General features: G+C 38.9%; 1 protein-coding gene across 1 annotated transcript in view; it reads left to right on the top strand.

Annotated features, from left to right (window-relative positions):
• CTDP1 (CTD phosphatase subunit 1) overlaps window positions 1-13,539 on the top strand; it is a 109,536-nt gene that overhangs the window by 21,818 nt on the left and 74,179 nt on the right. Inside the window, exons 4-5 of the mRNA XM_061594050.1 lie at window positions 208-336; window positions 1,876-2,026. Coding sequence (XP_061450034.1) covers window positions 208-336; window positions 1,876-2,026 — 280 coding nt within the window. The remainder of the gene's footprint in view (window positions 1-207; window positions 337-1,875; window positions 2,027-13,539) is intronic.

Genomic DNA, 13,539 nt, shown 5'->3' with positions numbered 1-13,539 from the left:
TGATTCTCTTCTCTCGCTACACTGAGTTCCTTAATATGTGTGAAAGAAGCTACATAGTCAATTGTACTTTGGTTGGCAGTTAATTAGTTTTCTCCTTTGAAATTACTGTACATAACACTGTGTCTGCTGCAGTCTGTTCACTGGTCACGTTAAACAATTTGTGCTTTCTTCAAGTGCGCTTAACATGTTAATCTCTTTTTACTATAGCAAGCTGAACAGTTAGGAAGAGAAGACCAGGAGAGATTACGTCGAAATCGAAAACTGGTGCTGATGGTAGATTTGGACCAGACATTGATCCATACCACAGAACAGCACTGCCAACAGATGTCTAACAGAGTAAAGCAACATTATTGATTTTTAATCTTTGCCAAAATACTTTAAGACTGATCAGTGTTTCAGAGTGAAATCTCTTATAAAGAATACTATTAAGTATATATTTACATTGGGAAATTATCTTTTTATAACGTGGATATGTTCCAGAAATGATATAGTTTGGGCTTTGTTTATGAACTTACACAAATTGGACAACTTTCCAAGTTCTTCTAAATTTTTTCACATCGGATCTCATCATTAGAACTACAGAAACACTAGAAAAATAAACATCTTTGAACTTCTGTGACTTTTTTAGACACTTTTTACGGTCTGAATGTATTTTTACACTGTCTAGTAGCAGCCTCATACCTGGCATTGCTTGAGAATTCTAAGAATCCAAAATACCAGTGCAGTTTTGAAATCAGTGGTTTAAAATCCATGCAATTTCAAAAGATTCAGTCTACCATCATGATTCAGAATGCCATCCAGTTGTATCCAAACAGAAGAAAACCTACTTCTTGCATGCAACATTTGGTTACGATATCTTAAGACATGCCCAAATGCACAGCAAGCAAACAACTTTCCAAAATATATAGTAGATCCCTTTATCCTTTCTTCTTTTCAGAAGAAATTCAAGGCTGCTAGCAATAAAAAGTTTTTATTATAAAAAATAAAATGATCTACAGTTGTACTAATAATAAATAAAAATATTAGCATACATTCCAAATTTGCAATAACCACCACGAACCAACCATCAGAAGTAAAACATGCAAATGTCAAAAAAGAAATATAGCCATCAGAATAGGACAGGATAAAATCAAAAACTTGAAAATGGTATATATGAAATTTGCTTGTATGGCTTTTTGCCAGAAAAGCAACAGTGAACATTCAGTAAAATTACTTGCTGGCATGTTAGAGGTCCATAAGCATTGGGTTGTTCAGGAACTTTTCATATTTAAGCTGTTAGGAAAATTGCTCCTGAAGTTTGGGTTATCTTATAGTACAGCATTTGATAAAACTGGAAGAGTGATTTGACTGTCCATGTGTACTTTGGGTGCTCTGGATTCTGCCACAGTCTGTCTCTTTTTTTCCTATGTGTGTGAAGGTTGTTAGACAGAAATACTAATGAAACTAGAGTTACCTACTTGTCTCCCAAATATTTACTAAATTTATCTAGTTGATATTTGCAGTCATTCTGTAATAGGGATGACAAACCTGCGGACCTCCAGATCTTGCTGAACTACAACTCTCATCATCCCTGGCCATTGGCCATGTTAGCTGAGGCTAACTGGAGTTGCAGTTCAGCAACGCCTGGAAGACCACAAATGAGCCATGATATTCATGGCATTAAACATCAATATTGGACAACATTTTATTGAACTATATGGTGTATATTTGTAAGCGTATGCATACTTTTTAAGAATTTAGGTCACCTAACTGGTCAGCATATGATTGAAAACTAAAATCTGTTTTGTACTGGAACTCATTCTGCCTAAGCTGGAAGCAAGTTTTACTTTTGTTTGAGTCATAACTTAACTTACCAGTGCTATTTCTTCCTTTTAGGGAATATTTCATTTTCAGTTAGGTCGAGGGGAACCTATGCTGCATACTCGGTTGCGTCCTCATTGCAGAGAGTTCCTAGAAAAGATTGCCAAGTTGTATGAATTACATGTATTCACCTTTGGAAGCAGACTTTATGCACATACAATTGCAGGTGAGTAGTACATCATAAACACTAAATATGAGGTGGCTTTTCAAATCTTGTTCAAGAGCCTTGTACAAATTAACAGCTAAAAGCCAGTATATGCTAATATTCAACAACCCTGTGGTGGAAGGCATTGACATGGGAATGATAGAATTGGGTAGTCATCCCTTTTTATGAAGGATTTGAACTAGCCAAATACCGGCAAGTAGCACTGCTGCATTCAGAAGAGGAATGAAGGATACAAATGTCTGAAGGAGTAGTAAAGCTGTATCTGCTAAAGCTCTTTCCAACTAACTGTGTCTGTCTTACAGTGTTAAGGTTCAGTTTTGGAAGCCGCCTTGTTATATTGCATTCCATCATCTTCCGAACTCTCTTGATTTTGCTCTATTTAAAGCTCTCAGGGCAGCATCCAACAAAGTAGTTCTGTTAGCACAAGGATTTCCATTTGCACAACAGAACATCCCCTCCCTCTCCTCTATACCTCAGAACAGAATTAGGTGCACACATAGAGAGAGAAGAAGTTCTGTTGCACAGCCATAAGTCCTTATGCTAACGGAACTACTTCACTGGATATTGCCCTCAGTTTTAAAAAGCACATAAAAAGCAATGTTGGTCCGTAAGGAAATAAACAACAACCAAATCTGCAATTGGGTAATACCTTTATTGGGAACAATCTCACACAAGTATGTTAAGCTTTTGAGTTCTAGAAAAAAGAAGCAGTGGGTGCTCCCAATTTTTGAGAAATTAAAGTCTACAAGTTATTCTGGGCTGAAAATGATAATGTAACCTACATTCAAGTTAAGAATGTGCACAGTTTTAAATGGCTAGCTGTTTCTTCTCCCTTACTGTTGCCCTTCAATTTACTATAGTATGAAATGATCCTGTGGAGTGGAGTACTATAACCCAACACTGGCACTAGGAAAGGAATAGAATAGCTCCAATCCTTCATAAAACCACACACAAAGAATTGTAACTCGAACAAAAGAGCTATATTTCCTTCCCAATCAGGTTGGAATGATTGGGAATGCATTCATGCTTGCAAATCCAATGTGGATCATATCTGGGTCCTATGCCAGGAGGTTTGTAATGCTGTTTTTAGTGTTGAGAAAACACTGTGTGTCTGTCTGTATTTGCTTAGGGTTGGATCCAGTGTATGGAGGGTTTCTTCCATTTGTGGAAGGTATGGTGATCCTGCAGAAGCTCCTACTGAAGAAAGGGTGTTGAGGCGATGTTGCTGATTTTTTCCTTCCCCATGCCTTTCTGGAGGGTCCTCCAACCCTTTGAAGCAAATTTTCAAGGGACATGGAGCTGCAAGGGAAAGGAGGAATACTTGAAAGTCATCTCCCCACCCACCCCTCTGCCCAGAGAACCCAGTTTGTGTAGTTGTGCTGCAGGCAATCTAAATCCAGCCCCTAGGTTTTTTAATGATTGGATTATTGTTTTTGTATGTTCCTTTCCACTAGAAAGGAAAAGCAGACTATATACATTTTACTATAAATAAATAATCCAACTCACTTAGCTCTTGACTGAAGGGTGTAGAAAGGCTCTGCCTGCCTTAGGATCCTATTATTTCCTGGATATTTTTTTCCTCTCCCAGAGGGCTCCACACCATATATTGAGAACTACTCCTTAAAGATGACATTTGTAACCCTAACAGAATAATGGAACATGGAGAAAAGGCTGAGATGACTTTCTTAGTAAATGGGTAGACATGAATTTTCTGTCCATTGCATTATTCATTCTTTCTCATTATTCCTTTAATGTATTTGAAGCTACTTTTAAAACACTTTGTGACTGTACTGTACTATAATTCTGTGCAATGTCAACTTCCTTCATTACTGATTAACGTATAGCTCAGATTTGATTTTGCATTTGTTGTGCCCATTTTCTCACTCGGAACCTCTACTCCTATAGATGATATTTAGAAACCCATTTATCATTTCTTTATGCTTCCTTGGTTCTTCTGTATAATTTAAAGGTATGAGCTCACAGATATGTGGAAAACACTGCAGTCATCACTGGCATTGATATTCCCTATTTTATTTCCATACATTCCACAAATGAGCCACTGAAGTTTTACCATATTTGTATGGGAGTATTTCTTGCCTTAATTTGCATTGGTCTGTAGGCAGCCTCTATTTACAAACTTGAAAATTTCCTAATCTTGTCTCCCGTGAAGCTTTAGAGTTCAAGAATTCCCTTGTACGTATACTCTCATAACTTCATTGGTGCATAATCTTTAAACTGGCTATGACCGTTGTTTGTTATCCTAGGAGTCAGTTGATTCCCCGTGCCAATTGCCAATTTGATATACTTTTATGAAAGTCCGAACTATAAATACTTAAATGAAATACTTCTGTTCTGAGAATCATTGTTGCCCCTCAACAATTCACAGAGTGAGAAAGCAGGCTTAGGGAACCTTTTCAAAAACAAAATTGGTGCCACCACTTGCCAAGCAGCTGTTTGTTAACCATCATCTTGAAAGTGGTATGGCTCACTTTTCTGCCAGTAGTGTGGTGGCAAATTTAGAAATGCAGGGTCCCTTCATAATAGTCACAGCCATACCCCTCCCCTCCTTTTTTTACTGCTCCGGTGAGAATGAGATCCTAGTTAATGCCTTCTCCTACAACGACCGGTGTCCCTAGGAGCCAATAATCATAGAAGAGGAGAGTGTTAGTGACTGAAAAAAGTCTTCTCAGTGGTTGATCTGCTTTCACTCTGATTGGCTCAGCAAGAAAGGACTAGAAAGCATGTTAGAAGACTCTTTCCGATGGCTAACACCCTCCCCTTTCACACTGGCTCATAGGACGCCGGAGACACTGGGACCCTGCTCCCAAAAACGTTATGTGCCTTCAAGTCGATTGCAACCTATGACGATCCTATGAAGCAGTGACCTCCAATAGCATCTGTTGTGAACCACCCTTTTCAGTTCTTGTAAGTTCAGGTCTGTGGCTTCTTTTATGGAATCAATCCATCTCTTGTTTGGCCTTCCTCTTTTTCTACTCCCTTCTGTTTCCCCCAGTATTATTGTCTTTTCTAGTGAATCAGGTCTTCTCATTATGTGTCCAAAGTATGATAACCTCAGTTTCATCATTTTAGCTTCTAGTGACAGTTCTGGTTTAATTTGTTCTAACACCCAATTATTTGTCTTTTTCGCAATGCATGGTGTATGCTCCTTGCTCTCCTCCAACGGCACATTTCAAATGAGTTGATTTTTCTCCTATCCGCTTTTTTCATTGTCCAACTTTCATATCCATACATAGAGATCGGGAATACCATGGTCTGAATGATCCTGACTTTAGTGTTCAGTGATACATCTTTACATTTGAGGACCTTTTCTAGTTCTCTCATAGCTTCCCTCCCCAGTCCTAGCCTTCTTCTGATTTCTTGACTATTGTCTCCATATTGGTTAATGACTGTGCCAAGATATTGATAATCCTTGACAAGTTCAATGTCATTGTTGTCAACTTTAAAGTTACATAACTCTTCTGTTGTGATTACCTTAGTCTTGACGTTCAGCTGTAGTCATGCTTTCCTCTTTAACTTTCATCAGCATTCATTTCAAATTATTACTGGTTTCTGCTAAGAGTATGGTATCGTCTGCATATCTTAAATTATTAATATTTCTCCCTCCAGTTTTCACACCTCCTTCATCTTGGTCCAGTCCTGCTTTCCGTATGATATGTTCTGCATATAGATTAAACAAATAGGGTGATATAATTCATCCGTGCCTCATACCCTTTCCGATTGGGAACCAGTTGGTTTCTCCATATTCTGTCTTTACAGTAGCCTCTTGTCCAGAGTATAGGTTGCACATCAGGACAATCAGATGCTGTGGCACCCCCATTTCTTTTAAAGCATTTCATAGTTTTTCAAAAAAGTAAGAGGTCTAAAACCACCCGAGACCATGGATGATTGCACCCCTGTTTCCTTGTCATGAGAAGCTAGACAAGAAATAAGTTGTGACTGCCCTTAAAAAAAGGTGGGGTGTATGATTTTGGGGGGGGATTCTTTTCTTGCCTCCTCAGATATATCTGGGAAATGCCATGGGTCTCTTTGTAAGTATTTAACTCTTAAGAGAAGAAGAGAAGAAAATTAACTTTCCAGGTGCATATTTTTAGCAATAGTCATTGTTACAATACTGTATGAATGTTTCAAACACTAGATGGCAGTATTTTACAGAGAAATTAAGTTGTATCAAGACCTGATTTGATACGTAGTGGAGCAGCGATGAAGAACCTGTAGCCCTCCAGATATAGCTGGACTTCAACTCCCAGCCATCATGGCCAATCAGGAATGATGGGAGTTGATACTCCACATGTGTAATGGAATTTTTTTAAAAAACATTTGTTACTTGTCATTTTAGTCTTAATGCTGTTATATGGGGTCCCTTCTGTTTTAAGGTAAAAAAAATGGGATTTTCTGAATTGGGCAAAAATATTAATTAAATCTGTACTTATGAAAATGAATGTTTCTCGGGCTTGTTAAAAAAGCTGCTGCTTGTGGTGGGGAAAGGATAATCTGAAGTCAGTTTCTCATTTTACAGATAAGATCCCAGATTACTGGAAGACAGGTTTTCCTCAGAGTTGCTCTTAACCCTTGAAGATGATGACATGCTTATTAAAAATAAAACAGAATATGTGTATGAGCCAGCCAGTAGTTACTCCTTTTCTATACGTCACTCTCACCGAATTAGGTTTGTAAGAAGGATGGGGAAGGCTGCAGGTGATGCAACAATTGCCTTTCTGCAAATGCAAAGGATTACTTACCCTCCCACTCCTCCCAGGATGGATCTAAATGTACTCCTTACTGGAACTCCATTGGTATTGGCCTGCATTTCCATCTGCTCCATTATCTTTGACCAAAGTTGCAAAGTAGTTCTTTAACAGATTATACACTCTACCGGAGGATGTTGCATTAGAGCTGCCCATTTCAAAGTAAATGCCCCAATGGTTGCTGAAGCCATTCTACTTTTGCACTCGAATTATATGCCATCTGTAATGTTCCTCCCCCTGGCACCACCTGTCAGGCTCCCACCCGTGGCTACCACCAGGGAGAAACGTAGTTTTTATTTTTCTTTAGCTCACCCTAGCACAGATTTCACAAGATCCCACTGCTATGCAGCACCACCAGTCACTCCCTGTAAACAATACTGCTAGAGACTTCGCCTTAGTCTCCCTATGGCTTGTTACTTTGTGTGTGGGTGCCCTTGCTGTCCACAACCCCCTTGTATCTTTGTCTATAAAGCATACAATCCTGGGTTGCTCTGGATACTAGACGATGTTACAGTATCTCCCTTCACTGCTGCCACCATTTATTTGATACTGTTTCCCTCCAGCCTTGGTAATTACCCTGCCCTCCCTTCTGGTCTGTGTATCCTCAGCCAAGGATCAGGCTTTTGGTAAACCAATAAAAGCATTTATTTGATAAAACCAGGAAATAACAAGATTACTTTAGGAAAGTTCAACAAGCGTATGGCTTCATATAGTGTCACTCTTTATGTTTCCAGTCATATATATTCTGCCTAAATACCAGCCAAATATAATCCAACCCACAACCAACTCAAATCCACACTCCACAACCAATCGCCAACAACTCCCCCACAAAACAGAACCCTGAACCAACTGTCATCCTCTCATTTATACCTTCAGCCACTCAAATGCTCAGCCAATCATCATACAGCATTCTCTAGCATTCTAGCCCGTGTACTCCCCCCTCTCACTTAGTCACTTCCCATATATCAGTTAATAAACCCGCACTTACCATATTTACAGATATTAAAATACAGGGACATCACACCATCCCACTAGAACGCTCATAGGAAAGATGTTTGTTCTTTGAGTCTTCTTGACTCATTGCCTTGTCATTATTAGAGATGTCTTCCTCTGCACTAATAAACTTTGCAGTTCTACCAGAAGTCTCCAACACAGTGTGATAGGCTTAGAAAAACCAAAGCAACTCTCAGCAGCTTTTTAGTGATACCTTCCTAAATATTATGCCTATTCTTTGGCCTCCATCATAGTTCCCCTCGGGTGGTATTGTGAGGTTGAATGCATCCAACCTCACCAGTACCTGCTTTGCAGAAGCTCTTTAGACTTTGTGGCAGTTTTGGTGAAAACAAAGGACAAAAAGAAAAAATCTTATTTTCCCAGTTCTAGAAATGAGAAGCAGCAGCTTTCTGGAGTCTCTTGCCTCTTTCATCCTTCACAACCAATATGATTCTAAACCAAAATGGCAGCAAATTCAGAACATTTTTGGTGAAATCCTGTCTCCATCTGGTTGAGCTCCCTTCACCTCAACTATTCCCATCAGTGTGGTAGAAGACTGCAGGCTTATGTCAATGTCTTGGAGGGATATAATATCAGAGAGGAGGTTTCTGTAGATCAAGAGGGTGATGCTGAAGTTCAGCAGCAACTAGCATTTGGTTCCTCTCATTTCTCTTTTTAAGCAACCAATGAAATCAGCAGAGGCTTTCTAGGAATATTCAGGAGATACGTCAGGAATTCCTAAGAGAAAATCCTTCCCATAAAAAATTTCAGTAAGTTGTATTCAACGAAGGTTCACTTGGAATAAATTCATTAATTTCAATAGGTCAAATTAGTAATCTCAACTGATCTACTCTAAATAAGACTAACATTGAGTACAATCACAATTTTTTAACTATTCCTGAGAAATTAGGGGACCCCAGTGTCATCATTGACCTAAAAAGATTGACAAGTTCCTGACCAAAAAGAAAACATCCTATTATATCTTTAAAAGATTGACATCCTGGCATAATCAGTCTTTCCTCTTTACTCCAGTCAGAAGGTCATTTTCCCTCCAATTTCCTCTTGAAGTGCTGTAGCAAGCTCCTAGGGTTGATGGAGTAGTGTCTGGAATGAGGAAATTTTACTACAAAAATTAAGGAAGAATGACTGTCTTTTCAAGATGAAGTCCTGTTTAACCTTAAAGACTAAACTTGCATGTGGAATGACTGCAATTCTGTGCACCCTTACCTGAGAGTAAGCTTCATTGGATTCAGTGGTCCTTACATCTGAATTCACAGGTTTTACTTGTAAAACACATTGAGCTTTAACAAAGAATATTTTACAGCCAGCATCTGTTTCTGGAGGGAGTATAAAGTCATCATGAATAACTGGTGGCCAGTACCACAACTTGTGCTGTTTGAGAGTACCAAACAATGTTTTATTAATTCATTTTGAAAGAACGCCTTGAACTGACAAGAAGATGAAAACCCTCATTTGCCATAACCATTATGGCATTTATCAATGAACTTGATAAATAGCCACAGAATGCATGCAAAGAAAGAATCTAAATAATTAGTGTTTCTCCCCATAATGTGGTTTCTGTTGAATAGATCAGAACTCTAACTCTGTTAAGTATCTGTGCTAAATATTTATCTGAAGTTGAGCAGGTCTGGGTCTAATAAATAAATGCCTGGATAGGAGACTACTGGGAATTCCATATGTAGAAGAAAGCTGGGATATAAATGTAATAAATATATTAAGATGCTTCCACTCTTTCACTAATCAGACAATGTATAATTGCATAGGGTATATTTCTGAGAAGTCCTCAAAACTACAGTGGGCATCAGTTGACACCTCACTTCTTGCAAGATGAAAGATTTTAGATCAGGGATTGTATCCAGTGTTAGTCCTACTCAAAGTAGACCCATTGGCATTAATGAGCATGACTTAGGCTCATTAATTTCACTGGGTCTACTCTGATTAAAAGATACAACCCCAGGAAGCCATTTTCAAGTTCGTCAACAGTTCACTTTTGGAATCTTGGAAACTGCAATCCCAGAACCATGAAAATAGCTTTTGAAAAGCCTTATAAATGAATTTGCTGTACTATTTTCTGGTACCAGGCACTCCTTATTTAAAACAATTTCTAGCTTGCTCTGCAATATAGTTTGGACAGAATGTCTTTTTCCATTGGGAGGACTATGAGCCAACATAAAATTATGAGATATGGTTCTCATAATGACTGTGCTTCCATTTCTGCCCTTAAAAGAACTGCATATGTACATATGTATTACTCACAGCAACTTATTCTGAATCATCCCAAAACTCCCCTATTTTGGTTTGAAATAAAACCTATAGGTAATTTTTGTTGTTGTGTTGTCTCTAGAATCTTAAGAATACAGTCTTAAGACTTGCCTTCCATCATCTGTGTCCAGAATGAAAGTTTGGGATTATTTTGAGAGGATTGCCTAGTTCTCAGTTTGTCAGACAGCCTTTGTTTTTTCAGCTGTCAGGAGCAGAGAATTGCGTGCCTCAACAATACCTTTTAAACTAGTTTCATCTCATCCCTGTCTGATAGTCATATATGTGCTGCTGATTTTCCTCAAAATGCTACAACTTCACTTCTTGAATAGTTGATAACTTTTCAGCTTAGCAAATGGAGTGGAGGATGTAGAGTGGCTCTTTGAAACTGGAACTTCCCAAATGTTGGCAGAAGTTGGTTGAAAATATGAGCGGTTCAGCTACTAGTGAAAAGGAAATGGGATTTACCTGGTGTTGAAAGGAAAGCAGTTTATGTCTCTATCTGGTTGCTATTGACAGATGTTTTAAGTCTTTAAATGTTTCCATTTAGGGAAGGATAGATGTGGCCCATCAGGCATTTGGTTCTGGCCTATAACCTCTCCACCTTTGCCTGCCCCATGTGGAAACTAGGGATGATCTTGGAGATACGGCGGCTGGGAAGAGAATGGGAGTTTTAGCTGCAGGCATGCTTTTTTGGGGTGGGGGAAGAATCGACATGGGAAGAGAAGAGTTAGCCCTCCCTGCAAGCTGTGACACCTCCCCTCCCCACCCACCCTGGCAGGAGTTAGGCTTAGGGGAAAAGGTCCTGGGGAGGGAAAAGGAGAGAGGTGGGAGAGAATGGGTGTGCATGAATGGATACGGATGTATGGAGTGAGAGAAAGGAAGAGAACAGGTATATGGTGAGAAAGAGAATGGATGCAGGTGGATGGGTTGTATATGTGGTTTTGGCCCCACACTTAGTTGACATAAAGCCCCTTGAAGGTTCCCAACAAGGGAATGCGGTCTTCGACTGAAAAAGATATATAAGTAATCCTTTTGGATTTAGTTAATGAAAGGGAAGAACTTATTTTACCCATGGGCCATGTTTGAACCTTGGCTTAATAAGATATGCTCACACTCCATGCACCATCATGCAGCCCCTTAACTCCTTTCATGTGAGTGGGAAAATGAGTTCTGGAGCCAGATTTAACCATAGTTTCCCATTACTTGCACACAGGAAACTTCTAAATGTGTTCCAAACAAGTCTGTGTATGAAGTTATCTCTTTATGAGTATCCTCACTTGTTTGGAATCCTGGTTTGTTTCCTCCCAGGAACTGCATGCAGGTGCACATAGTTTGTTCATATCTTGGCTTGTTAAGTCATGATGTGATTATGCAGAATCAGGACATTAAATAATCATTAATTGGAGTTTGTTGCTGAGCTAGCCATTGTATCTTGCTATTCATGCATGGAAATGTAAGCCATCAATAAGTGTTATATATTCTTAGGAAAGTCTCAGTTGACGCATAATGTAATATTTTGATATGGTTGCATAACAGATGAAAACAAAAAATATTTTCCTATTTTTTCGGTAACTGATACTTGGATGTCAACTTCTTATTCCCGCCAGTTGGTCTCCTGAGCATGGTAGTTTCAGATTTATTGAAAAAAGAAGGAAGTATGGTTAGCCGTAAACATATTACATGTGTTGATATATGTAGACTGATAAAGGATAGTTCATTGTCAAATCAACCACACAGTTGGCCATTTGGTATACAATTCCACCTTCTGCTTCTGATGCTCAAGGTCCTGCCTATATATCCAGGAAAGTACACAAGGTGAACCCAGTCATTTGTGAGGAAGCCTGTAGCAGTGAAGGGAGGGGGAGTTACATTGTGATCTAGCCCACTGACCAATCTTGTTAGCAAGTTGCTTGTGTAGCTAATGAGTATGGAAACGTTTATTTTCTAAAGTAAATGTTTAATTTCATTTTGATAAGCCAGTGTATCTTTCTAAGTTTACCTAGTGATGATTCTCTCTAGCTAATTCTTTCAATTCATTATGCCTAGGTACTGCAAGGGGATGACCCTACATGAATTTGCTGAAATTCTTAAGCATAGTCGGGTGAGTTAAGGTTGAACTTCTATCCTTAACTCTCAAATGTTCTTGTTTTTGTGGGTTTTAAGTTATTCCTGTAAGACACAACAGTTTTAGCCTACATTTATCAATTTTTAATTGAGAGGTGTATCATTGAAGCCTTTTATAGGGATTTCTAGAAACTGCTATACAATCACCTCTGAACTTCTGAATCCCTCAAAGTGTATTGCATCACTCCCTGAGTCGCTAGTCACGTCTGAAAATGGAATCTGCACCATACAGTATGGGTCACATTTTTTAAAAACAGTTTCTGAGAAATGTTGACATTATTTGTTTAAAAAACAAGTTTGCACTGATCTTCTCAAGATTTGTAATAATGCAACTTGTGACCCACCAAGGTGAATGCAGCTCACCAGATGTGTATTATTTATTTATTACTACATTTATATTCCACCTTTTCTCTATAGAGCTCAAGGTGGCATATCCCTCTCCCCATTCTTATCCTCACAACAACCCTGCGAGGTAGGTTACTGACCAAAGGTCCATGTATTTTGGCAGATGCCTGACAACCCTTTAATTTGTACAATCTCTGGCAAAGCCAAGAGGCTTATTAAACTGCCATATATGATTGACAGGCTAGAAGTTGTGCAGGCCTGCATTAATGTGATCCCCCCCCAACTGCTTTGATGAAACCTAAAAAATATTTACATATTGTGACAAGCTGGCAAATAAATCATATGAATAATTCCTATTATTATGACAAACCTGATTGTAGTACCTCAAAATCAGTGTTGTTTCACAATTGGCACAAACTCATCTTTTTAAAAACAAAGCCCTTACTATTTCAAAATAGCTCAGAAATATTTGTTTGAATCTTACAAATAACTTAAAACCTGCAACTACAAGAACTCCTGTTTAAATCTGTTTAAACTTTCCCTTAACTGCCCATTTTGCTTAAGAATTGTAGTAGATTTTCCACTGCTTTGGCTGTCTGCAGCCCCAAGACATAGAACTGAACAAATGGGGGAAATCGTCCAGTCCTGAGACTTAAGAACATAAGAAGAGCCTGCGTGTGGCCCATGTAGTCCAGCAGCCTGTTCTCACAGTGGCCAACCAGTGGCGCATGGGAAGCCCACAAGCAGGACCTGAACGGAAGAGCACTTTCTCCTCCTGCGGTTTCCAGCAACTGATATTCATAAGCATACATCCTCTGACTATGGAGGGAGAGCATGCCCATCATGGCTAATAGCCATTGAGCATTATCCTCCAATGAATTTGTATAATCCTCTTTTAAAGCCATTCAAGTTTATTATCATTAAGGCCTCTCATAGGAGCTAATTCCATAGTTTAACTGTGCGCTGTGTGGCGAAGTACTTTTTTTTGTCTGTCCTGAATAT

This window comes from Rhineura floridana, chromosome 1, assembly GCF_030035675.1.
Source record: "Rhineura floridana isolate rRhiFlo1 chromosome 1, rRhiFlo1.hap2, whole genome shotgun sequence".
Lineage (NCBI taxonomy): Eukaryota > Metazoa > Chordata > Lepidosauria > Squamata > Rhineuridae > Rhineura > Rhineura floridana.
The sequence above is the reverse complement of the archived record's forward strand: the minus strand, read 5'-3'. Positions and strand labels throughout refer to the sequence as shown.